This window comes from Protomyctophum parallelum (genome assembly GCF_964188405.1).
Source record: "Protomyctophum parallelum genome assembly, chromosome: 6".
Classification (NCBI taxonomy): Eukaryota; Metazoa; Chordata; class Actinopteri; order Myctophiformes; family Myctophidae; genus Protomyctophum; species Protomyctophum parallelum.
In genome coordinates, this window is record NC_139701.1 from 1429388 (window position 1) to 1455519 (window position 26132).

The 26132-nt window shown below is 44.4% G+C and overlaps 1 protein-coding gene and 1 pseudogene across 2 annotated transcripts in view; one reads left to right on the plus strand and one right to left on the minus strand.

Annotated features, from left to right (window-relative positions):
* Positions 1 to 344: 344 nt before the first annotated feature.
* The window catches only part of LOC310860173 (WD repeat-containing protein 47-like), a gene marked incomplete at both ends in the record, with an annotated part of 55894 nt that continues 30106 nt past the window's right edge, over positions 345 to 26132 (minus strand). The window contains 12 exons of the mRNA XM_083766963.1: positions 345 to 487; positions 1943 to 2157; positions 3184 to 3319; positions 4041 to 4211; positions 12797 to 12969; positions 14125 to 14282; positions 15000 to 15078; positions 15176 to 15406; positions 16336 to 16508; positions 17358 to 17454; positions 22494 to 22634; positions 23157 to 23458. Of these exons, the coding sequence (XP_083623089.1) occupies positions 345 to 487; positions 1943 to 2157; positions 3184 to 3319; positions 4041 to 4211; positions 12797 to 12969; positions 14125 to 14282; positions 15000 to 15078; positions 15176 to 15406; positions 16336 to 16508; positions 17358 to 17454; positions 22494 to 22634; positions 23157 to 23458 (2019 nt within the window). The remainder of the gene's footprint in view (positions 488 to 1942; positions 2158 to 3183; positions 3320 to 4040; positions 4212 to 12796; positions 12970 to 14124; positions 14283 to 14999; positions 15079 to 15175; positions 15407 to 16335; positions 16509 to 17357; positions 17455 to 22493; positions 22635 to 23156; positions 23459 to 26132) is intronic.
* Positions 7609 to 10208, plus strand: LOC310860782 (zinc-binding protein A33-like; annotated as a pseudogene). The gene is made up of 5 exons: positions 7609 to 8154; positions 8251 to 8439; positions 9004 to 9148; positions 9468 to 9494; positions 9680 to 10208. The product of its transcript is annotated as a zinc-binding protein A33-like (transcript).

Sequence of the window (26132 nt, forward strand, 5' to 3'; positions counted from 1 at the left end):
GCATAAATTAGGCATAAGAATTGCAGGGAAGTAGCTAAACTGAGCCAAATGCACGTACAGCGCACGGCACATGCCAGAAAGGTGCAAGGTATGCACGCCTACGCAACGATGCACACACACACACACACACACACACACACACACACACACACACACACACACACACACACACACACACACACACACACACACACACACACACACACACGGCAGTTAAGTCTCCCATCCCAGGGATGTTACGAGGAGGTGTTGTGCTTGTTGTTGCATTAGCTGCTACGGTCAGTGTTTTCCAGCTCGGGGGTGACTACGGTCAGTGTTTTTCACCTCAGGGGTGACAACAAGGGTCAAGGGTCCTGAGCCCAGAGGGCGACGGTCTTATCTGCGGAGGAGGACAGGAAGGTCAGGTCGCGCGTGTGCCACCGACACTGGATCACCTTGTCCGAGTGTTCCCCGGCAACCATCTGAGGCAGCTGCTTGGTCAGGTCACCTGTTGATGTCACAGACATGAATGACACGTGTAAAAGCAGTGTTGATTTCGTCGACTAAAACTAAGACGAAAAATGTTCGTCGACTGCCTTTTTAAACTGACGAGAGACTAAATATACTGACAATTTCGTCAACAAATAAAAACCAGACAACAATGTTAGGAAGGGACTAGTGGACAAGACATCCACTATAAGTCATTTCACAATTGGTTGCATGCTGAAAATAGCTGATCTACAAGCTCACAACGTGTCGCACTGCGTGTAAAAAAACTAGAAATGCACTCTGTCGAGGTGCCAACTTGCGCCTTGCACACAAGTAGGCCTTTCATTCAAGGTGCTACACTTGTGCTCAAGCAGAGCACGCTGCAAGTACTGCTACTAACTAATGTCTATTACAACTGCTACTAACTAATGCTAACTGCTACTACTAACTACTACTACTAACTAACTACTACTACTAACTAACTGCTACTAACTAATGTCTATTACAACTGCATGTTCACAATCCTTTAGACCCGATATTGACCTTATATACCAACCTTATACCCAGACGATCCCTTATTGGCCAGTGGACAACACCGACATACATACCCAGCGGATCGCAGTACTTGTGCACTCTGCTCTCTACTAGTGCCTCCATAAAATGTTAGTCTAGTTTTCATTTGTTGACGAAATTGTCAATATATTCAGTCTTAGTTTTAGACATCACAGCTTAGTTTTCATATAGTTTTCGTCAGTGAAAAAAAGGGTAGTCGACGAACACTTTTCGTCATAGTCGACAACATTAACAGCGACCTACCTTACCTATCCAGCCAGAATCATCTTTATTTTTTTTATTTTTTTTATTTTTTTGCGGCTTACGCCTTTTATTGGTTTTTGAAGGGACAGACAGTAGGCTGACAGGAAACGGGAGAGAGATGGGGGAAGACATGCAGTAAAGGCCGTGTCGGGCTCGGGAGTCGAACCCACGGCACACCGCGACTGGATTACCAGTCGGGTGCCCAGGCGGTTACGCCACCGCCTGGGCTAGAATCATCTTTATTGTCACATCACAGTTTTACAAGTAAAATAGTGGGTGAAATCTGTTTTCTTTATTTGAGGTCCCATCGTGTCATTTTTCCCGAGAAATACAAGAAAGGAAGAAGAGAAGTGGTGGGGTAAGGAGATCTAGGCTGGAAATAAGACGAAAGATTGAGCGCTTTTACCACAAAAAGTACTGCCCACAAAAGGTACACAGTATGTTTCCCCGTCACTCTTAAGGCCTATTCATAGTCTGGATTTTCGGTGGTAAGGTGACCACCGCTCCGGTGGTCACCTTACCACCGGAGCTGAAATAACGTTGAGCGGTGGTGAGTAAAAACAGAGAGCAGGGCTGGAGCGGTGGCGGCTCGTGACGTCATGTTGTAGTTCGGTGGTCACCCCACCACCGTAAATCCAGACTATGTATGAGCCTTTACCTTGCAGGTCGGTGACGATGGCCTTGTTGTCGTAGGAGCCCGTCAGGAGGTAGTGCGCCCGCGGCGAGAAGCGCACCGAGCGCACATCGCTGCCGTGCGGCCGGTAGGTCTGCACGGTGCGAGCCCCTCGGATGTCGTACAGCATGCAGCTGCTGTCCTCCTGGCCCGTCGCCAGCAGCCGTCCGCTGGGGTCCACCGCCACAGAGGCCACCGCACTTCCTATGGAGGTGGAGGTGTGGAGAGAGAGGTTATTACAGCAGTGGTGTTCAACCCTTTTCATTATGAAAGGGCCATTATTTATTCGGCATTTGAGCCACGGACCACCATTTGTGAGATTTAGTCGCTCAGACCCAAGACAGCCTCCCCACCGGGAATCGAACCCAGGACCTTCTAGCTGAACAATAGGGTTTTATGGAAGATTCTTAACATGCATTCTGTTGCTAGTTTGACGATTCAAATCCTTTTTTTTTTTTAAGAATTCTTATCCCACGATTTTGCAACCCATGTTTTTCACCTAGTGTCAATTATCTAATGTAATCCTGGGCGCTACACTTCCTCTGCCAAACTGGGCTGGGCAGGGGGAGGTAGTTTAGAGACCAGGATTACTGCATGTTTTTGTGAGAGGACACGGGGAGAACATGCAAACTCCACACAGAAATGCCCTTTCGCCAACCGCAAAATGGGCACAGTTTTAGACATATGAGGTTTCCACCCGAGAGAGATGATGTAGGGCTTAGTGGTTAAAGATGAGTCATGCAAGTAAAAACAAATAAAAGTAACGACATGGCATTGTTGATTTTGTCGACTAAACTAAGACGAAATTTTTTCGTCGACTACCTTTTTTCACTGAAGAAAAACGAAGCTATGATGAAAAACTATGGCTAAATATACTGACAATTTCGTCAACAAATAAAAACTAGACAAAAATGTTAAGGAGGGAATAGTGGAGAACAGATCCAGCAGAACTAATATAAGAGAAAAGTCATTTTATGTTTGGTTGCGCTCCGATAATAGCAGATCTAATCTCACAATGCACAGTGCTGTGATGCGTTGTGAGCTTGTACATCGGCCATTTACAGCATGCAACGCAGTGTAAAAGCAGGCCCATAAGGATTGCAAGCCCATAATGTAGTTTTAGTACACTCAAATACTATGAGATTTAAAGGTAAAACATTTCAAAGGAATTGTATTGACTATGACTAAAGTAATGACAAAATTGCTGCTCCACGGCCTGTGTCCACTGACCTGACCCATGCAGCGTGACGCCCACCACGCGCACGCAGCTGGGCACCCGCAGGTCCCAGAGACGAACCGTCTTGTCCTGGGAGCCCGAGGCGATCATCCAGCCACCCCACGTGTACAGAGAGAGAATGTGACCTAGAGTGACAGGACAAAATGACAAAAAAACACACACACACACACACACACACACACACACACACACACACACACACACACACACACACACACACACACACACACACACACACACACACACACACACACACACACACACACACACACACACACACACACACACACACACACACACACACACACACACACACACACACACACACACACACACACACTGATCCGCTGGGCATGTACGACCGCTCAGGATTGCAAGAGGTTGCAGAGGACCATTAAAACAGCAGCTAAAATCATCGGCACTACAGAATTACCCAGTCTCCATAACATCTACACCACTCGCTGTATGAAAAAAGCCCATAACATCATGGAAGACACCAGCCACCCCGCAAATACCCTGTTCAAACTACTCCCCTCCAAAAAACGCTACCAGAGCATCAAATCTCGTACCACCCGTCTCAGTAACAGTTTTTACCCCCAGGCAGTCAGGCTGCTGAACAGCTGACCTTGAACTGTATTGCACTTCACTTCACTTGCACTTTTCTTTTCCTGTTTTTGTCTTTTCTTGCACTATAGATGTTTGTTTATGTCCTGTGTATGTAAGACTGAGAGTGCTCTGAGCAAAATAAATGTCATTGTATGTATACTCTGTATCTATACAAATGACAAATAAACCTGAACCTGAACCTGTACGTGTTGGCGTATGCATGCGTGACAGTTACGTTACCAGTGTGTCCACTCAGAGCGTGCAGACCCTGTCCTCTCTGACAGTCCGTAGTATAGATGTTACAGTCTCCCGCTCCGGCGCTGATCAGGATGGAGCCTCCGCTCTCCGGACCCTCCATAAAGGCCAGGTCTCTGATGGTGCCGTCATGCATGCTGAACTCCAGGTCTGGACCTGGACGTACAGTACCGACGCGTGTTGATTTGGACAGCAAAACGTTTGATTTGGTTTCAGCCGTAGTCTTTTGAATACAATTCCATTTAGTCACATTTTAGTCAACTGAAGAGTTTTAGTTTTTGTCTACTTGATTGTGAGGTTGATTTGGTCAAAATGTGTATTTTGGAGGTGTCTTGATGGCGTCGTAATGCCCGATTATAAACTTGGTTGCGTGCGGGAATAGTTCTACTTGATCTCTTCTCAACTAGTCCCTTCCTAACATTATCCACTATCCAGCCACTCTACCCCTGAGCCACCGCCCTGTACTGAACTGTACTATACTGTATTCTTCTGTACTCTGTATTCATTATTATTATTATTTATCATTACTATTCCCAATAAATAATTTAAATATATTATTATTATTTAAGCTTCTATTGTAAATTATTTAGTGAAGTTAGACTGTTGAGATCACAGTGTAGCTGTTCCATTTACACTGTGCAATGGCTCCCCCTAGTGACCATGAATGGTAAGTGCACTGGACGTGCTAGGCATGTGCACAACCCCTATGGTGACGCTGAGGTTTAGAAATGTAATAGGATAGTATAAATTGTACTTCTCTAGTTGTATTGACTACATTGTCTTTACATTTCAATAAATATTGTTCGCCCACTCCCAGGTTCATGATGTTTTATCGTGAGTTTGAATATCTGAAATAAAGGATATTTAAAAAGAAATCACAGCAATGGTAGTCTGCTACATTTCTTTAGGTGTCCATCCATCACTTAGCCACACCCTATGAGGATGTTTAATCTGTCCTCAGACAGCCTTCACTCACACCCAGGTGAGGAGCTGATGAGTTGTGTGGCAACTTTAACAATAAAACACGTCTCAGCACATCACAAAAGAGTAAGACCGTAAACATTTCAGGTAGGTGATTCTTCCATCCAACTGCTGCTTCTGTGTGTCTCTCTCTCTCTCTTCACAAAATACAAAATGGGGTGAAAGTGTTTGATGGATTTCTGGGGTTGTGGTGGGTGCGGACCGGTAATGGTGTATTGTGGTAATGGTGTAGTTTGCTTGTGGTAATGGTGTAGTTTGCTCCTATTGCTTAGTAGAAAATGACTGATTTGTTTAATAAACTCAAAAAAGTACTACTTTGAAAATGAGTCGTAGGGTGTAGCCTAGTCACCTTCATCTGGTTAACCACAGCCATCTTACAATGGCAAGGTGCTACCTAGGTGCAACTTCCAATGGCAGCCCATTCATTCAAACAGATGATTGTCTTAAACAACGACAAACTCCCCAACATTGCAGCTGTACGGAAAGCTTGATTGTCTCCACCAGGCCGAAGGCATGTGGGGAGAGTATGTTTTGCACTCCGTCCGTCCGTGTGTCCGTCCGTCCGTGTGTGTGTCCGTCCGTCCGTGTGTCCGTGAACAGCTAATCTCGGCCACCGTTAACCCGGTCGATGCCATATTTTGCACACACACTCCCTGGATGCCAACGATGAACCTCTGCCCCAAACTTTCCAGAACGGCCTGTTATAGCGCCACCAGGAGGCCGCTTTGTGCAAAACAAGTTTTTGCACAGTACACCTACAGATTTTGTCCAAACATCACGCAAATTGGTACACAGTCTCTCTAGAGCCATTCAACGAAACGGGTCTTTCAGATTTATCAGACTCCATCCTGATTGGTTAAGATTGGCTTCCAAAGTTCACAGGAGTGCTCAGTTTCAAACAAAATGCTGCAAATCATGAACACATCGCGTGATTTCCGTGAAATTGTGCACCCACATTCCCACTAGGCCGAGGACGAAATGCCACATGAACAATTTCAACTCAGCCTCAAGGTGGCGCTATAACTGGCCGAAAAGTGTTTTTACCTCTAACTGCACGGATCTGTGGATAACCTGGTGGAGACCTGTGCCCGGAAGGGCACTTTTTCTAGTTTTTTTCTCTTTCTATCCTCAAAGTGTTTGTTTCATAAAAATCCACTGTATACTTGTTATGAGCTACTTTGTGTCCTTGCAGATTATTCTTTTTCTAAGTGCTGGAGTTTGGAAGTGCTCGTTAGATATCACTCAACTGCCCTGTGTGCTGTGTACCACCTGGTTTGAATTAGCACATAATGCAAGAGGCAGCAGGACATTTGCTTTACTGAAAATGAGTGCTTCCAAACTCTGATGGAAACATGGCTGTGGTCTGCAAATGGACATTTTGTTATTAGACATTTGCCTTTTGTTTGCCTCTGTCCAACAGCAACTGAGTCTATGGTGTGCTATAATGGGCATACATGTCTCAACTTTATTCTTATAGCACATTTAGCATGACAAAGTCAACCAAAGTGCTGCACCGGTTAAAAGGAAAACAAGGGGCGAACAATGCAATATAAACAAAGTAAACATTAAAACATATAAACAGGCAGTAGAAAATCAAAAGCCAAACAGCAAAGCAATGTCTGGTCTCCAAGCTATTGTAAGCAGTGGTGGGAAATGGAGAATTACTCACACTTTACTTAACCCATTCTGACCTGAGATCAGATTCATACGAGGTTTCCACTGGACACAGACTGGTCTGATTAACCCATTCTGACCTGAGATCAGATTAAAAAAATGTCAGTCGTTCTTTAAAAAAAATAGCAGACCTACAAGCTCGTAGCTTGTAGATCTGCTATTTTTCAATAGATAAAGCATAACATGATGCTAACACCAAAATGGGTGCCCGGTCAGAACTGGGTTATTAGTATCAATACTGCAATGTAAAAGTCCAGAATTCAAAATACTACCAAACGTAGTTTGGTAGTAAACTTTTCAAATGTATGTAATGTTTAGAAATGTGCAGATAGGCCTACCCTGTATTACACTGTATAGGCTTGTTTACTGTTGAGTGAGAAAACAACGTAGCACTACTCATCTGGGGACACCCCCGTGTTGGGAACCAGTGACATAGCCACACCTAGCTCACAATGAAATTAGTTTGCCTTAGGTCAGGTGTGACTGCTTAAATCAACCAACCACACAGTCAAAGGTACGGTCAAGGAATCTGACGAAATGAAAGGTCGCCGACATCATTTTCTCTACCCTGCAATTCCAACCGGCAGATTCGTCACACTGGGTGAAGTGGGTGGAAAACTGCAGCCGAAACTCTGGTGAAATACATTAGAGTCAATGGAGCCAAGTGGACAAGCATAATATGAACAAACACTTTCTGAATAATTGGGAGTCGACCATTGTAAAATAATTGCTTCTGGAAAATAAAGGAGACATATTATTGTCTGCTATGTTGCTTTTTGATGTGTACACTGTAATTTTATAGAGGTATCTAAAGAGCATAAAGTGTGCTTCTGAACGTGCCAAGTATCGCAAGACTATCCATCCTTTGTCTCACTAACACTTATTTCGTACCACAGCAATGTCGTCGATCGACGTCCTTGGCATTCTGCCAGAGGAGCGCTTCGAGTGCAGCATTTGCAGCGAGGTCTTCAGTGACCCCGTCACCACTCCGTGCGGACACACCTTCTGCAAGGCCTGCATCGGCGAGCGCTGGGACAGCAGCGAGATATGCCAGTGTCCCAAATGCAGCGAAAGGTTCCACGCTAGGCCCGAGGTTTCCACGAACTCACTCGTGGAGGAGATCTCCTCGCAGATAAAGAGGAGAAGAGTCGAAGTAAAGGAGGAACCTCCTCTGCACGCCGGGGAGGTGCCGTGTGACCTTTGCGTGGGAAGGAGGCTCAGGGCAACAAAGTCGTGCCTGGTTTGTCTCGCGTCGTTGTGCGAGACACATCTGAAACCTCACCACAGCGTGTCCACCTTAACGAGACACCAGCTGGTCGAGCCACTGGCGAACATAGAAGAGAAGATATGCCAGAAGCACCAGAGGCTGCTGGGGCTGTGCACGGAGACTGACCACAGGGAGCACCACACAGTGTCCCTTGAGGAGGAAGCACTGCGGCAGAAGGTAAGATATTTTTTAGCCATGGGGGTCTTCAAGTCACGTTAGACCTCCCACTATATATTGGGTTAGTGTGTATTTTTAAACATTTAACTACTTAAGCTCTTCACCTCCTTGATGGACCGGGTGAAGGCAAAGCACAGAGAACTGAAGTCCACTATGGAAGGGAAACAGCAAGAGATGGAGAACAAGGCGAACGCCATGGTTGAAGAGCTGGGGTGGGAAATCGCTGAGCTGCAAGGGAGGAGCAATGAGCTGGATGAGAACCACGACCATCTCCACTTACTGCAGGTCTGCACATTGAGATGTTTCACTGTGTGTGTGTGTGTGCGTGCGTGCGTGCGTGCATGCATTCTTGTGAGGGCCCAACGTTCTCACAGTCACAAGTATGTAGTTGCATTTGAGAATGAGACATTACAATTATTGTCCTGGTCCTCAAAACATTAATGGAAGTTTTATGTGGCTAAACAAATACTTTTGGATCTATGCTTACAATTCAGGGTTAATTAATAGAATAATTTGGCCCTGGAGTGGACCCGATTGTGGCAGGGAACCCCCATACAAGAGTTGAGTTGCTATTTGACATTTAATTACATTAAATTGGTCTAATTTCACATTATTGTTCCATTGATTAGATATAACGTCAAACAATATTATTGACATACTAACTTACGCCTTGTGTAAAGCTCCCTTAGTCACGTTATTTAATTACACTTGCCAATTAAGCAAATTGAGGACAGGCAGTAATATTGTCTTGTCTGTACACATCAACCAGTTCGTCAAATGGCAAAGAGTTGGCGTCGCCTTCATGAAATCTTGCTTTTTTAAATGTTTTACTTAATTGTTTTCCACCAGCACTTTCAGACTGCCGAGAAGCTTTGTATGCACCCTCCAACCAACACGGGCTGGTCTGAGAGGAGCCATTACTGCGACGTGAGAGGAGCTCTGTCTCACCTTGTAGCTGATTTCTGTCGAGAACTGAAAACAGTCACAGACATGGGTGAGCATCGATCGAGATAGCAAGTTGATGTTGGTTAAAATGTAATTTAGATGCACTGCATTTACTGTAGACAGATACCAGGTTCATTTGTTGACCTGGCATCCGATAGTTTGTTTCAATGTACTTCTTTTTTCACGGTTTAGTCTAAACTGATGATAGGTTCATGGTTTATGTATGATCCTAGATTAACTATCTCTATGCATTACCTTGTGTTTAACTTGGTTACTGTAAATCACTGAAGAGTGTCTGCTAAATGCCGAAATTGTTGTACACCTTTTTTTTAAAGAATGTTTTGTGTTTTGTTTTGTACATGTACCAGAACTGAAGAAGATGAGAGAGTACAAAGGTGAGATCAAGGGATTGAAGTGCTCAATGAGAGATAAAACATTCTCTTTTGCTTCCTGTACACTTTTTTAGATTTCCTACTCTTTGTAGATTGTCTTTTTGCACACACTGTTTTCACTGGAAAGGCGTGTAGGATCAGACGGATCCCAAATGAAGTTGTATTTTAACCAAACTTCTTCTCTTCAGAGTTGGTCACCATGGACCCGGACACAGCCCATCGCTGGCTTACCTTGTCTGAAAGTGGGAAGCGTGGGAAATGCTCAAACAGACCAAATCCTGTGACCGACGACAATCCAAAGAGGTTTGACTACTATCCCATGGTTTTAGGCGAGAAGGGCTTCACCTCTGGACGACCACTACTGGGAAGTCCAGGTGGGTGTGAGAACCGACTGGGAGGTCGGCGTCGCCAAGGAGACAGTCGACAGGAAAGGAGAGGTCAATGTGAAAAGAGAGAATGGGTTCTTTTTCATGCGGAAGAGCGGTTCAGACTACACACATAACGACATTTACGGCAAAACCCTTCCCACCAACCAACAGCATGCGAAAAGTAGGAGTCTATTTGGACTATGAGGAAGGCCGTGTCTCTTTCTACGACGTGGATACGAAGTTGCACATTTACTCTTTGACAGGCGAAACGTTCACTGTACCATTGTTTCCCTACTTTTATGTGCATAGCAAGAAAAAAAGATCAGAAGCATTGCTTATTAGTACATAATTGGGGATATCAGAGCTTACTACCGATCACTACTGGACAGTTCAGAAACCTTACTCTAATGACGTTGCGAATGGGGATTCAGAGCTATTGGAAACTGCAGCATTTCTCTTCCATGGATGGTCGGCACTCTGAAAGAGAAACCACACTGTACTTAACATACGTTTTTCTCTCTGTATTAACTAACTAACATTAAAATGTAAGTAAAATAAAGTGGAATAATATGCGTACAGTATGTCTGTGTGTCAGTTGAAAATTATTATTTATAGCTTTGCGAGTCTTTGACTGTTCTCTTCTATTCTTCAAAAGATACACTATCATTCATTCATAGCATCATGTTATGGTTTTCTAAGTGTAGTCAGACACAGGTAGCGGGGATGGAACCTCAGTCTCCCACTCACCAGACCAACACACAACCTGTCGTGCCAATATAGGGCTGAGCCCGATTGTCAGGGCTGTTTTGGGCCGGGTCTTGGCTGGGGGCTACATGTAAACGTGTGTGTCTCAGTCAGTTGGCATATGCAATGCCAGTTGGTACCAGTAGGTGGTGCATTGGCATTGCATTATGTCAACTGACTGTTAAAGCTGCCTGTCATATCGCCTGATGCAACATAATGTTCAATGTGATTCTGATCTATGACATGGTGACATATCCTGCAGTGTACATTGTTTAGTCTGGCCTGACGTAGGAAAGGAAAGTATTATCCTTAGCATTTTCACAATATGTTTTTTTTAACATGAACTGTCACTCACAGGTGTTTTTGAAGGGCCTATGGTCCCTCAATGTTTTTTTTTCTTCTTCCATCAAATATTGCATTTCTTTTCTCTTGTATAATTTTTATCCCACGATTTTGTAACCCATTTTTCACCCCTGTGTCAATTATCTAATTTGATCCTGGGCTCTACACACCCTCCGCCAACCTGGGGAGAGCAACGGACTTTAACTCATGCTTCCTTGCAATATTGCAGTTCTGGCTTAACCACTTTTTGTGAATCTTGGCAATATGGTAGAGGGCTATGCCAAACGGTGAAGAGGCGAAGCCCACAACCATTGGCCAAAGGGTGGCCAATGGTTTGAACAGGCATAACTCATTTAAGCGTCATCAATACATCTTTCATACACATATGCGACTTTTGACCTCTGACCTTTAGATCACCCACTATTTTGAATTATGAATAATTGATTCCGTCTGCGCTCGAAGCCAAAAGGTCGTTTCTTTTTTAGAGTAGAGTCCTAGCTATGTCACCCTGCTTAGACACGAAGCCCACAAACATTGGCCAAAGTGTGGCGCTTCAGCGATTATTCAAAATGCTAACTTTGAACAGGCATAGCTCATGAACCGTTTGACCGCCAGCAATAAAACGTATGTGTCGTGGCGGCAAGGAGTGAAGGGATTGCTCCCTTGTTTACATTCTGTTCGTTCTGTGGTCGCGCTATAAACAGTTTAAGTGACATTCATCGCTACTATGGGTGATACAATAATAATAATAATAGCTTGAATTTATATAGCACCTTTCATGAACCCAAGGACACTTTACAAAATGTACAAACAACAATCAAAAACTATATGCCATAAGCCTGAGAGAATAAGTGTCTTTTCAAGGCAGCCTTAAAAGAGTCCAGTGTTGGAGCATGGCAAATCTCTATTGGGAGAGAGTTCCACAGGGTGGGGGGGGGGGTGCGACACTGAACGCTCTGTCCCCGAAGGTTCTCTTGACTGCCTTGGGGACAGAGAGGAGGTCCAAGTTTGTGGACCGCAGGTTCTGTGTCACAGGAGGTTTATGTAGGAAGCCTGAGAGGTACTGTGGAGCGTGGGCGTTTGGACATTTGTAGGTGAGAAGGAGGAGTTTATAGTTACGGATACGGAACTTGACAGGAAGCCAATGCAGTTGTTTGAGGGTGGGGGTGATGTGCTGCCAAGGCTTGGTGCGGGTGAGAACTCTGGCAGCTGAGTTTTATACTGCAGCCTGTCCAGGTACTTGTTTGGGACCCCAAACAGGACTCCATTGCAGTAGTCCAGGCGGGAGGTAACAAATGCATGGATAAGGGTCTCGGCCACGGAGTCAGAGAATGAAGGGCGGAGTCTGGAGATGTTCTTAAGGTAGTAGAATGCTGATTTGTTTATGGACGATACAGAAAGTTAGAACCCTGGTTGACCACGTGGATTTAACGAATACAGTGCGAACACATAAAAACTAGACTAAAATATTAGGGAGGGGATTTTAGTGGAGAAAAGATCCAGTAGAACTAAAAGACAAGTCACATTATGTTTGGTTGGCTCGGGTGTAAATAACAGATCTACAAGCTTGTAGATTGGCTATTTTCAGCATGCAACCAAGTGTAAAATCAGCCATTACGACGCCATCAAGGCCCACCAAAACAATTGTCTGTCCAGTAAACATTTCAGATGACTAAAATATGAACTAAAATCACCGTCCACACACACACACACACACACACACACACACACACACACACACACACACACACACACACACACACACACACACACACACACACACACACACACACACACACACACACACACACACACACACACACACACACACACACACACAGGGCAGCTTACCTGTGGCGTTGCAGTTGTCTGCGTTGAATGGGAGGACCTTGACGTACTTGTCGTTGGAGCCGGTGGCCAGCAGCTGACCACAGTGGCTCCACGCCACGCAGTAGATGGAGCCCTTGTGGTGCTTGTTCCTTCTGAAGCGCACCGCCGGCTGCCTGACCGCTCCCCCAGAACCACTGGACACACACAGAACAGACAAGATGTTATAGTGATGATACACCTCTGGCTGCCTGACCGCCCCCCCCCCCCCCCCCCCCCAGAACCACTGGACACACACAGAACAGACAAGATGTTATAGTGATGATACACCTCTGGCTGCCTGACCGCCCCCCCCACCCTCCCCCAGAACCACTGGACACACACAGAACAGACAAGATGTTATAGTGATGATAGATACACCGCTGGCTGCCTGACCGCATTGCTTTTTTTTAAATTACTTTTAACCCATTTAGGCCTGAGGCCGATTCTAAAAACGCCTCTAAATCCTGACCTAAGGTTTCTGAAAAACTTCAAATATTTATATAGCAGCATAATTCCCGGCACGAGGGTGTAAAACACCAAAAGGGATTCCCGCCCAGAATGGGTTAAGTAAAAGTATCAATGCTGCAATGTATAGAAATATTCTTTACAAGTAAAAGTCAGGAATTCAACATTTACAATACCAAAAGTACTCATTATACAGAATGTCCCATTTCACAAGTTTTCAAGAACATCTTTTGAAAATAGCAGATCGGTAAAATAGCCGATCTGCTATTTTCAAAAGATGTTCTGGTCAATTCTTGTAAATGACTGTAAATAATACAACGTATCTACAAAGTAAAGTTTTCAAATAATTTTAGTGGAGTAAAAGTACAATAGTTGAGTCTGAGATGTAGTGGAGTAGAAGTAAAAGTACTGTTAAAATTAGTTAATTAGTATATCGTTGCTGGCAACCAGGGATTTGACCTGTTTTAAGTTTTCGCAAGTGAGGTTTATAAAAGGTTATGATCCACTTTTTGTAAAGCACAGCTTCATTTACTCTCCTTTTTTTAAATCTGGAAAAAGAAGAGAAAAGATGCTGCATTTGACTAGTACTACTACTTGAATTGTAGTATTTCAATATTAAATCAGTTTGACACAGCAAGAGTTGTGCATTTAACGTGTATCACTTTGGAGATTTTTGTATTGTATTTTACTTTGAGGTGTACGGTAATTGTCATGCACGATGTAGAAAAAATACAAAATAAAATACTGTATGCCTGTGAGTGGAGAGAGAGACGTTATAAGAATAGCCCAACAGGGCCAATAGAGATCTCATATACAATACGGTATGTGTAGTCTGTTAGTTCTACCTAGGAGTGAGGGTTTCTGGGTAGGCACAGACGCGCAGGGTCTTGGAGTTGGAGCCCACGGCGTAGAGCGCCCCCGTTGGGTGGAAGGCGACACAGCGCACCGCCTGCGTGTCCTCCAACTGGTTCACCTTCACAAACTGACCTTTGGCCTTCCCTGTCTGGAGAGACAGTGGACAATGACATCTTCTCCAATGATGAATGGGTAGTAGGGGGAAATGTCTAGTTACCTGACCATTCCATTCTGATTCAGGGGGCTACGATTCCATTATAAATCAATGACAATAGAGGGCATGCGCATGCTTAAAGTGAATGGCACATCGAGTGGCAAATCGAGTGGCAAAGCAACATGCAAAGTGAGTTTAACATTGTTTAACGTTGTTTGATGCATTCAGACAGGACTTTTCTGTGTGGATGTATGGGCTGTCGAGGCCATGAAGTAGTTTTTTGCCACTCAGTAGGCGTTCCTGCATAACTTCCTGGTTTGATGATGATGTCACGCGCATACTCTCCATTACCGATACATCACAATGCATCCCGATTACAATGCATGATTTATTTCCGTCTCACTGTGTGACAAATAAATGCTTTCTAACGATCCATAATGAAAACAAGATTAATTTACTTCCATTATCACTTTTATTACACTACAAACAAAATATTAAGAAGCTTTCTTTAAAATAAAAATGAATTCTGTACCAACAAAAAACTAATTATAAGAGGTTAGGCCGCAACGTCCCCTAACCCTACAGCATTCTGAATGGGAGAACACTGAATGCTCAACAGTAACAAATATAACGATTCACAAGATGAATACTATTTGAGCCAGGTGTGTATTGGAATTGATTCTATGAGTATTGCAGAAAAAGGTTTTGTACCTCTTGTGTTATGCTCCGTGTAGCGGAACAGGGAGATTCATCTTGAACCGGTGGAGAAGTAGCCTTGATTTTCTCGGCACTAGGAAACGGAAAGAAAGTTAGTAATCTCTCTATTTAGTGATATAGGCGCGACAACGCACCAGTTTTCTCAAGTCATAATATTTCTACATGCGCACCTCTGGCTGACGGGGGATTCGTCGAGGGACTGCATGCCAGCAGGTTGTCTTCCGGGATTGGAGGAGACGGAGTCTGGGGTGGAGGTGGTGACGGGGTGGTTGGTGTTGGGGGTGGAGGAGGAGGTGGTGCTGGGCGGTTTGACCGCTCCATTCCACTGCTGGCCGAGCCCCGGGGTCCCCTCCAGGTCTATCCCGTTGCCCATGTTCATCTCCTCCAGCTTCTGGATGGATCTGCGGACGCACAACCAGTGGTGGAAAAAGTACTAAAAATGTACTCAACGATCCCTCTGCGATTTTTCAAAATTAGCAGAGCTACAAGCTCATAGTACTCATAGCACTCGGTGCCACGCTACGATCTTGTAGCTCTGTTTTTGAAAAATCGTGACAATGTGGCGCAAATCATTCAATATATATTCTTTCACAGAAAACGTTTTTATCTCAAATCTTTGCGTCTGGGAGGTCCGTCAAAGCTGCAATATAGAAATACTATGTTACACGTGAATGTCCGGAATTCCAAATGTACTTGAAAGTGAAAGTACAAAGTACTCATTATGCAGAATGTCCAATTTCAAGTTTTCCAAAAAAGAAATCGCGCCCGTGTGTGTGAGGGGCGGAGTGAGGGGCGGAGTCGGTCGGACCAACGGTTGTCCAGAAACGCTCCAAAAAGGCCTCTGCCCGGGCTCTGGACTGGGCCCCCCATGGTCCATATATGGAGCTGGCCTGTTCTGACATCATTCTGACGTCTGCATAGACTCCATATTTGGACATGCCTGACAAAGAAGTCCATATACAGTATGGGCATAAAAGGGACACAGACATAATATCTGGGTGGGGCATTCATTTCCAACTTGCATCGTTCCAAGTAAGCCAGTGCCCAACGGGCAGCGCTCTATCTAGTATGACGTAAATTCTCTATTCATTGTAAACAGAAGGGAATTTAATGTTTGTGAAAGACGAAAATCTACACGAATAGCTGAATATAGGAAAATCTAATAGATTTGGTTAGCCGTTTGTTAACATCCGGTCATTTTTTCCCTTGGAAAAAGGCTCCCGAGGCTCAAATAGCAGGGCACATGAATGTATTGATTTACAACTAACGTGGGCAGTAAAAGTGTTAGGATTATTGTTTGCTTTCTTTGCGCGTGTGTCACACCACTGACTTGTTGAGGAAGGTCTCGGTGAGGTTGTGTTGGGCCCCGCCGGCGGCCCCAGGCCCCGCCTCCTGTGGCTTGACTCCTCCCTCCAGCAGCATCTGCTGGTAGAGCTGTCTCTGCTGCTGCTTCTGCTCCAGATGCTGCTGCACCCGAAGCCGCTGCCGCTGGTACTCCTGGTACTGCTCTGAAGAGTCACGCTGCTACAGGGGGACCGACCGACCGCACGCACGCACGCACGCACGCATATACACACACACACACACACACGTGTTCATTTTGTCGACTAAAACTGATGAAAAATGTTTGTCGACTACCTTTATTCTCTGACAAAACTCAACCCCTAACCCTGGCCAAAATAAATTTTAGTCAACGATCAAGTCATAAACTGCAGATTTGGTAAAAGTAGACAAAAATCTTATGGTATTTAGTCAATTAAAATTAGACTAAAACTAAAACTAGACTAAACCTGGAATGGAATTTATTCAAAAGACTATGACTAAAACTAAATCAAAATCACACATGTCTTGGTCAGTCATTCTCATGTCTTTTGTTTCTTAGATCAGTCTTTCTTGAATGAGGAAGAATGTGATTAAGATAGTTAGATTTATTTATACAAATCGTTTTAGTTTTCCTGGTATCCTATAGTTTAAATGTGCAGAATGTTATTTAGATAGCATGTTGTTTAGAACGTGCATATCATCCCTGATCCAGCCCCGGCTGGCCATCCCTGATGAAGAGGAAAGGAACTGGTCGGAATAACGTGTTCCTTCCACGCGCTACGTCTCATGGACTCCTCATGCATAGAAGGAAGCATGAGGTCAGTCCGCTGCACCCCCAGGTTGGCAGAGGAAGTGTAGCGTCCAGGATTACATTAGATAATTAACACTGGGTGAAAAAATGGGTTACAAAATTGTGGGATAAAAGTCTTAGAAAAATAAAAGCAGATGCTCTTAATCAAGTGCGATTTACAGTAAGCATAACACATGGTAATGCATCAAATACATAGACAATATTAGACCTATCATTACCTCGTCCCTGTCTGTGCTACAGGGTGGCCCACCATCTTTTCCAGGGGCCAGGGGGGTGCGTGTGGCGTTGGGGCTCTCCAGACCTTGCGGGTGTTTCCTAAACACAGGAAAAAGGTATAATAATACAAATACAAAGATTGTAATCTATAAATCGTTTACTGGTTGGCCTACAGATATTAAAGAAGTCCACAGAGGCATCTGCTGCTCCGAATACGTTTTCAGTTGCAGACATTACTTCCAGTGAAACTTCTCACTTGTTGTGAGGTGAGAAGTAGTGGCTGGAGAAACGACATGTGACATGCCATGTGAGCATCATCATCATCATCATCATCATACTATAATTCTAACAATGTCTGAGTGTCCGTGTGTGTGTGTGTCTGTCAGAAACAGTGCTGTAACTCCTTACTGCCTGCACCAATCACCACATTGACCATATGCATGTGGAGGGCGTAACGAAGCCCTTTTTCCGATTTGACACATTAATGATTATTAATGAATTGATTAGTCAATTACAAACGCACCCGGGCGCAGTACCCCCCACGTCCACAAGGGGGGGGGGGGGCAAATATCTCACAACGGGTAAGGGCTAGTATCAATAAATGAGTTCACTGAAGTCTTTGGCCCCAAGCACTGACCAAACGAGAGGCCATTCTAGGTGATTGAAGGCCTTTGTAAGTGCATTAAAAAAAAAGAAAAAACTAGATAAAGTGCCCCTTGGGGCACAGGCCTCCACCAGGGCAGGTCAGGTTGTGGCCTCCTGGTGGCGCTATAATAGGCCAATGTGAAAAGGGTGCCATTTATTCTTACGCCTTGGGTGGCAATTGGATGATTTGAGGCATTTTGTTCCAAAAATGTGTTTTGTAAAAATCCACCTGTTGGTGGCGTTATAACAGGCCAATGTGAAAAGGTGGGATATATTCCTCAGCCTAGTAGGAAGGTCTGTGAAAGATTCCACGTAAATTGCACACTGCTTTCATGATTTGAGGCTTTTCGGTCAAAACACTCCAATCCTGCAAACTTTGAAAGCCAATTAGGATGGAATATGAAATATCGGACAGATCCGTCTTGAATCGATACCTAGGGTGCCGATTCATTATAACACAATTCTGAGATTCAACGATTGTAGCGATTTGATATTACAATGTTTTAGTTACTTTGCTTATTTATACTAGAACATTTAAAAACAAATAGACAATATAAACCATGAAACGTTAAATCATACACTTGAATGCATCCAGATAACAAATAAATATAATAAAGAAATAAATGTGGCATTAAAAATCTCCTGCCCCTATTTGTTACGTAATCTGTACAGCAGCCGTTCTCGGTAGCCTGCTGTGTCGGCAGATTGTTGTGAAGTACTAAAGAAATGACAGACAGTACAACAACCCACTGTGCATGCTGTAACTGTAACTCATCAAACCCCCATGCAGGACCTCAACAAGACCAGCTCATTCCTCCCCCTTTGCAGAGGCTGCACATGCATGTCGCTCATCATGGGAATAATTACAACATGGTACAGGAAACAAACGATATGACAGCCGTAAAGGCTGTTTCAGAATAGTTTCCATGTCTTCACATTCAAGAAGGAGTTCTCAAGTCTTCTGCTGTCTGTTTCACAAACAAGCAGGTGTTCTCCACAAGGAACGTACCGGGAATTGGATTTGCTTTTTGCCCACAGTCCTTCTAAGTGTCTGTCTGTCTGTCTGTCTGTCTGTCTGTCTGTCTGTGTACATCCCCCATGTATCTACTAACACCTGTAACATACAAACATATAGAGACCATGCATGGTCAATTAATGACTTGGGAAAGCCTACAGCAACTCCATAACTCCATAACATGTGGAAGTCAAACACCTACTACAGCCTCAAAACCACAACCAGCTTGTATAACACGTACTGTAGGTCAAGCTGGTTCTACTGTATGGGGCCGAGTGCAGGTGAATAGTCAATTGCGACAAGAACAAAGTCAGCCCATTCCACAATGGCTGCTTGTGAAAGATCTGCCTCACATTCTGGCCCAATAAAATATCAAATAAGGAACTCTATATAAAGACTGGCTGCCGAAACGTGATCTCAGATCTCGAACGCTGCCGTCTAAAATGGTGCGGTCGCACACTAAGAATGCCTCAGAGCAGATCGCCAAAGTGAACACCAGACTGGACACCACTGGGGAAAAGGAAACGAGGCCGATCTGCTGGAGATGGGTCTCTAGTGTTCGGGGGTCAATGAATTAAACAAAATTAAATTAACAGACCTATACACTGTATAGATCTGTTAATTTAATTTGGTATAATATACAGTATGAAGTTAACAAAAGAGCGGTATAAAACCAAGACCAGGTCGCATGTCTGGATTATAAATTACCTTAGACGGCGAGCACGGCGCCGTTTCTCAGCATCTTCCAACACGTCCAGCCTAGCCTCCGCGCTGGACAACTGTGTAAGAACGTTGGCCAATTTCTTATCGACTGCCGAAACAGCTATTCGTGTTTCTGACAGTTCCGTCCGAATGTCCCCGAAATGTCTCGCTAGGTCCTCGGATAGCTTTCGGAGAAGTCCATGAATCGCGGCGCTAGCTGTGGGCTCAACTAGCGAGTCATCCAGGGATTTTGGAGAAGTCTGTCCGGCCTTGGAGTTAGCATCAGCCCCAAAGCCTAGGCCTAACGACTCATCAGTTGTGTTCCCGACATTTTCCCGAATATTCTGCATTTAGTTTGTGGGTACGATGAGTAAAATAAATGTTAACTTGAGACTCCAGTAACAAATAACATGGATGTCAATGGTTTAAAGCTAAATAAAATGACAATGGTGCCGGAGCCTCCGAGCCATCAAGCAGCCATCATCCTCGCGAGGTCCATCCACGTCCTCTACGGAAGCCCTTGTCAGTCTTTTGTGCTAAAGATTCAGAAAATAATCGGTTGACATTTCTCCTCTTACTTAAGGTGGGTAGCATTTCATTTGCATCGATCGTGACATCAAGGTGATGCCAAGAAAAGCTCTGGAGATCCGAGGCAAACTATACACACATCTCGGCTTACCTTCCTACAGTCGTTCTGACTTAGAGTTAGAGCAGGGTTTCTCAAAGCCTCAGAATGCTTTGATAATATTTGGAATTGATCAATGTCACTTCAGTTTAACCGGATTAGATCCTCTATACTTAGTAAAACAGATTCTGGACGGCAACCCCTTTGTGAAAAATAGCAGATCTACACGCAAATCTTTGAATAAATTATTTCAGAACAAACGTTTTTAACTCAAATCTTTGCTTCTGCGGGGTCCCTGGAACATTATATTTTCAGATGGGGGCCCGCGGTCAAATATAGATAATTCTGGGGGTCTTTGACATGAAAAAATTGAGCACCACTGACATAGAAACATAGGTTACGGTACATATTCACGTTGAGAACCACTGAGTTAGAGGAGTTTACACTGAACTGAACTCACTGGTCTGTACTACCCTATCAGTGTGTGTGTGTGTGTGTGTGTGTGTGTGTGTGTGTGTGTGTGTGTGTGTGTGTGTGTGTGTGTGTGTACTGTATGTGCGTGTGCGTGCTAGGCTGCTCAACAGTGACACTTTAGGTTACCCAGCGTATTTCCGTACCGCAGACATACAGTACATATGTACATCATGTACATATGGACAGCCATGAAGCGGTTAGAAAAGAAAATCCTGATGAACATTGTGTAAATCAAAATAATGTTTTAGTCTTGATTTTGTCCAGCATCTGGATGAGAGATTGGATGATTTTAGGGGATCATAATCTCCTAAAAATAACCACTTAAACCCTATACCCTCCATGGACCGGGCTGTGATGAGGTGCTTAGAATAGCTTATTATGGTTCATCATGTGGTTCAATCTTGTGGATTGTTTTGATAGTTTGGTAAAGCTCTTTGTAACCTTGGAAAACACAAGGATAGTTCATACATCATACTGTACATTATAATTAAGTTACAATCCTGTCCATTCAGTGCAGAGAGACAAGTGACTTCAGCAGGGGAGAGATTTAATTGCGGCTAAAGAGCTAAAGCAGTTACTGGATTAGCAGCATATAGAGTATTATAGACATTAACATTGGGGATTAATAGCAAAGGATACAGATTAACTTGCTTAAGGCTGTTCAGTACAGGTACAGAAGGAATTCAACATTAGAAGATTTGTGCTCAGTTTATTTGACCACCAGATGGCGTACCTTATAAAATCCATGTATGTATTTGTTTAAAATGGGTAGGGTTTAAAAAAGGCAAAAGCATGCTCTGTTGCACTGGCCTTAAAAACTGCTTCCATGTATGCATGTATGTATGTATTTTAAAAGGGGGGCTTTTTTGTCAAATCCAAGCCTACAGTACCTTCAAAAGCAAGTACCTTAAAAAGCAAGGTTAGTTTACCAGTGAATAGCAACATGCCTATTCAATTCAATTCAAAGGGCTTTATTGGCATGAGAAAACATACGTTTTCACTGGGGACTATACAAGGGCCAAGGCAGAGGCGTCCACCCCCCTGAGTCCAAGTTGAGCTAGACCGCATACCTAAAATTAAGGCCCGGCCCTACCTGTGCCCTCATCAAACCCTGTACACTCAAGACACGCTCCATATATGGCCAGTGCACGCGACTTTAGGGCGAGGTCGCTTCTCCAACCCAGGCGTCTTACTGGTATAGCATAGTTTGTTGATGCAGTAATGGTATTTTTGAGTGGTGCTAGTACGTATGTACGTCCGAACACGGGAAGCTGAAACACCTCGCCAATACCACTGGATGGCACTGTTGCGCAGCAACACACACACACGCACACACACCAGGGAGGAGAGCTTGTACAGTACAGTACAGTACAGTACAGTACAGTACAGTACAGTACAGTACAGTACAGTACAGTACAGTACAGTACAGTACAGTACAGTACAGTACCACTCAGTTCAGACGGGTCTGATATTTTCCTCTCTTTTCTTCTCTTTAAAAAAGAGAGATGTTTTAAAAAGTCCTTAAATTGTCATTTCACTCACCTGGGGCCCCCAGACTATACAAATAAACTGTCCCACAGGGACCCACTGGCTGAGAACCAGTGGAAACAGCAGACTTGTGTCCCACAGGGACCCACTGGCTGAGGACCAGTGGAAACAGCAGACGGCTCTTCTTACCTTTCGGGCGAGTCGTCCTGCTGATGGACGTCGTTCTCCACCAGGCTCCTGCTGAGGCACGGCTTCACCTCCCCGTCCATCCCTCTCCTATCCTGGGCTGCCAGGCCGTGGGACAGACCGTCCAGGGCCGGGTTCAGGGACCTGGACACGCGCGCACGCACGCACGCACACGCACACGCACACGCACACACACACACACACACACGCACACACACACGCACACACACACGCACACACACACGCACACACACACACACACACACACACACACACACACACACACACGTTATTTAAGAATTTAGAATGTTTCCTTTGATGTTCATCTTCATCTTGTTAAGAATTAGCTTTAGTTAATTTTTCTTTATTTATTTTATTTTTCGTTTTAGTGGTAGTTTTACTTTTCAGCCATTATCAAAAAAAGTTCTGAACGTTGGACAATTTTAGAGCTAAAAAACTGCTGCAGCTAAAATATTGGACGTTTTCATATCCATCCAAAATAGTAGTCGTCTTATGTAAAAAAAATAAAATATATATAAGGACATTGTCTCCATAATTCCAGTTAGTTTAAGTTAGTTTGGTAAACACACAATAGTTTTAGTCATCTTATATCTTCTAAGCTGTACAAACCACTAGTTTTCGTTATTTATTTGCTTTAACCCCGACCTGGACATGTAGGTGTCGGCAGACAGGGGCCGGCGGTGCAGCGGCGAGCACGTGTTGGGGGACAGGCGGTTGATCAAGGGGGAGAGGAGGTCTGCGTAGCCACCGGCCTTGGAGGGCTTGACCAGCCGGTCCACGTGGATGCTCAGGGTCTTCTGCTGGAAGGCGCAGGAGAAGGCCCCAGGGGACAGGTTCTGGAGCCACGACAGCAGCGACAGGTCCAGCTCGTCACAGCCGTTACCGCACAGCACGTCCACGCCCAGCAGCACCTCGCCCTCCGTGATCTCCTCGCCGGTCGCCTTGCTCTGGTGAGACGTCAGACGGAAAACAATATCCCAATGAAGATAAACATCACGCCGGTCGCCTTGCTCTGGGACGTCAGATAGAAAGCAATCCAAACCCTAAACCTAACCTCCCACGGGGCAGCACACCTGAACCTAACACCTTAATCCGGTCGTTTTAACCAACCTTATGTCTAACCAACAGACAATTGTTCAAGTCGCTCCGGTCCGAGTCCAAGTCGAGTCCCAAGTCATTTGGTCCCAAGTCCAAGTCGAGTCCCAAGTCGTTTGGTCCCAAGTCCAAGTCGAGTCCCAAGTCGTTTGGTCCCAAGTCCAAGTCGAGTCCCAAGTCGTTTGGTCCCAAGTCCAAGTCGAGTCCCAAGTCATTTGGTCCCAAGTCCAAGTCGAGTCCCAAGTCGTTTGGTCCCAAGTCCAAGTCGAGTCCCAAGTCGTTTGGTCCCAAGTCCAAGTCGAGTCCCAAGTCATTTGGTCCCAAGTCCAAGTCGAGTCCCAAGTAATTTGGTCCCAAGTCCAAGTCGAGTCCCAAGTCAATCCAACCCTCCGGTCCGAGTCCAAGTCGAGTCCCAAGTCCAAGTCGAGTCCCAAGTCTTTCTGTGTAGCACACATAAAACTGCATGCACAAACACACACACACACACACTTGCCATTAATTATAATTTACTGACAGTACATTTTTTAGTTTGGGTGCAGTTGGGTCAATCAAAGACAAATACCGTATATTACCAAATAGTAGCCCGGGCTGTTAATATGCAAAATCAATTCGGACCCCGGGCGTTTATAAGGACCTAGGCCGTTATTTGCCATAGGCTGTTATTTATTTTTGTGGGAACTAAACTTGTGGGAACCCTGACTGTAGCAATCTCAATGCTATACCAATACTCATCCTCCAATTTAGTGCAACAATATTGTACAAGACCTACAAGCTCACAACGCGCCGAGGCTCGACGCATTGTGAGCTTGTAGATCTGCTATTTCTTTGCACACCGGCCATGGCTTTTTGCACCGGTCTGCACCTGGCCATCATTTGGTTACATACAGTTCAATCAACTTCAATGCAGTCATCTTTTTTTAGTATGTTAACCCATTCTGACCTGAGATCAGATTCATACGAGGTTTCCGCCGGACACACACTGGTCTGATGAACCCATTCTGACCTGAGATCAGATTCTAAAAATGTCAGTCGCTCTTCGATTTTTCAAAAATAGCAGACCTACAAGCTCGTATCGCGCCACTCGGTGGCGCGATATGAGCTTGTAGATCTGCTATTTTTAAATAGCTAAAGCATAACATGATGCTGACACCAAAATGGGTGCCCGTTCAGAATGGATTAAACAATAAACATTGCAGGCAATCCTCCAATGCATTTTGATTTAATTGTAAGAGGGAGCGATCAACACACAGGTGTAACCACTACATGTTCTGATTGAGCAAAGGGGAAGCAACGGACAAACACATTATTTCATTATAAACTGTAGGCCTACGTACCGGTAGATTGCAATTGAATAAAACCATAATTTATTGGCTACTACACATAGCCTACTGTAGTACTGCATAAGGAGAAGAGACTGGAGCAGCACGGACATTTAGAGCCTTTTATTTAGGTGCTGAGTATACAAAACGACTAACGTTTCGACCTTGCGGTCTTCATCAGAGTCATGGTAGAAAGGGAGTCTACCAACGCGCCTCAAGCCTGAAACGGCTGATCCGGCGCTTCACAGGTGCAGGGACATCAAAGTTGCATAAGGAGAAGAGACTGGAGCAGCACGGACATTTAGAGCCTTTTATTTAGGTGCTGAGTATACAAAACGACTAGTGGTGGGAACTTTCGTTCTTTTCAGTGAACGGGTCGGTCGTTCGTTCGTTCGTTCGTTCACTAAAATGATCCGTTCATGTCGTTCATTTCGTTCATTTCGGTCATGTACTATAGGATCCGTACAAGGACCATACTCTATGGCACGGACCCACCAGTCACTCGAACGAGTCGTTCAATCATTGGCCGAGCCAGGCTGATCGTCCTTCCAGGCTATGGGATTTTATCTGGGAAAGGATGGGGTCTAATCTCCTCTTGTGCGGCTGAGAGTAGCCATTTTTTCCCCTGCGGTCTAATGGGTCTATGGTAGTAGCATAGTAGCACTGTCAATTAGCATCGGACATTTGTGCTCGTTATAGCTAAATACAGTATTAAAAAATTATGAAATATGATCGAAAATCTCAGTTACAATGAAACTGATTGGATGTGTTTTTTTTAAGGGTAACTGTTCCGTTTTGGCAGAGTCAGACGATCCGCAATGTCAACACCAGTCACTCCTCCCAGTCAACCCCAGCCATGATGCCTTCTACCCGGGCATAATTTCCTCTTACATCCCCTGTCTTCTGGGACCACCAGAGCTCCAATAGCTATAGCAATTATCACAATTTAAATAAATAAGCATAATGAAACTATTTCACATTAACAATGTTGGTAAAACTAAGATATATATATATAATTTATATCCACAAATAAAATATTATCATTGATTAACTCAATTTCTCTACCCTCCATCCCTTTAGTTTCCATGGTTATTGAGCCCCTCCTATAGTATATTTAATCTATACTAACCAATTATGGTAATATGAATTGTATGCCATTAATGCTATTAGTATAAAGAAGGAGCCTAATCTATTTTCATGTTTTTAT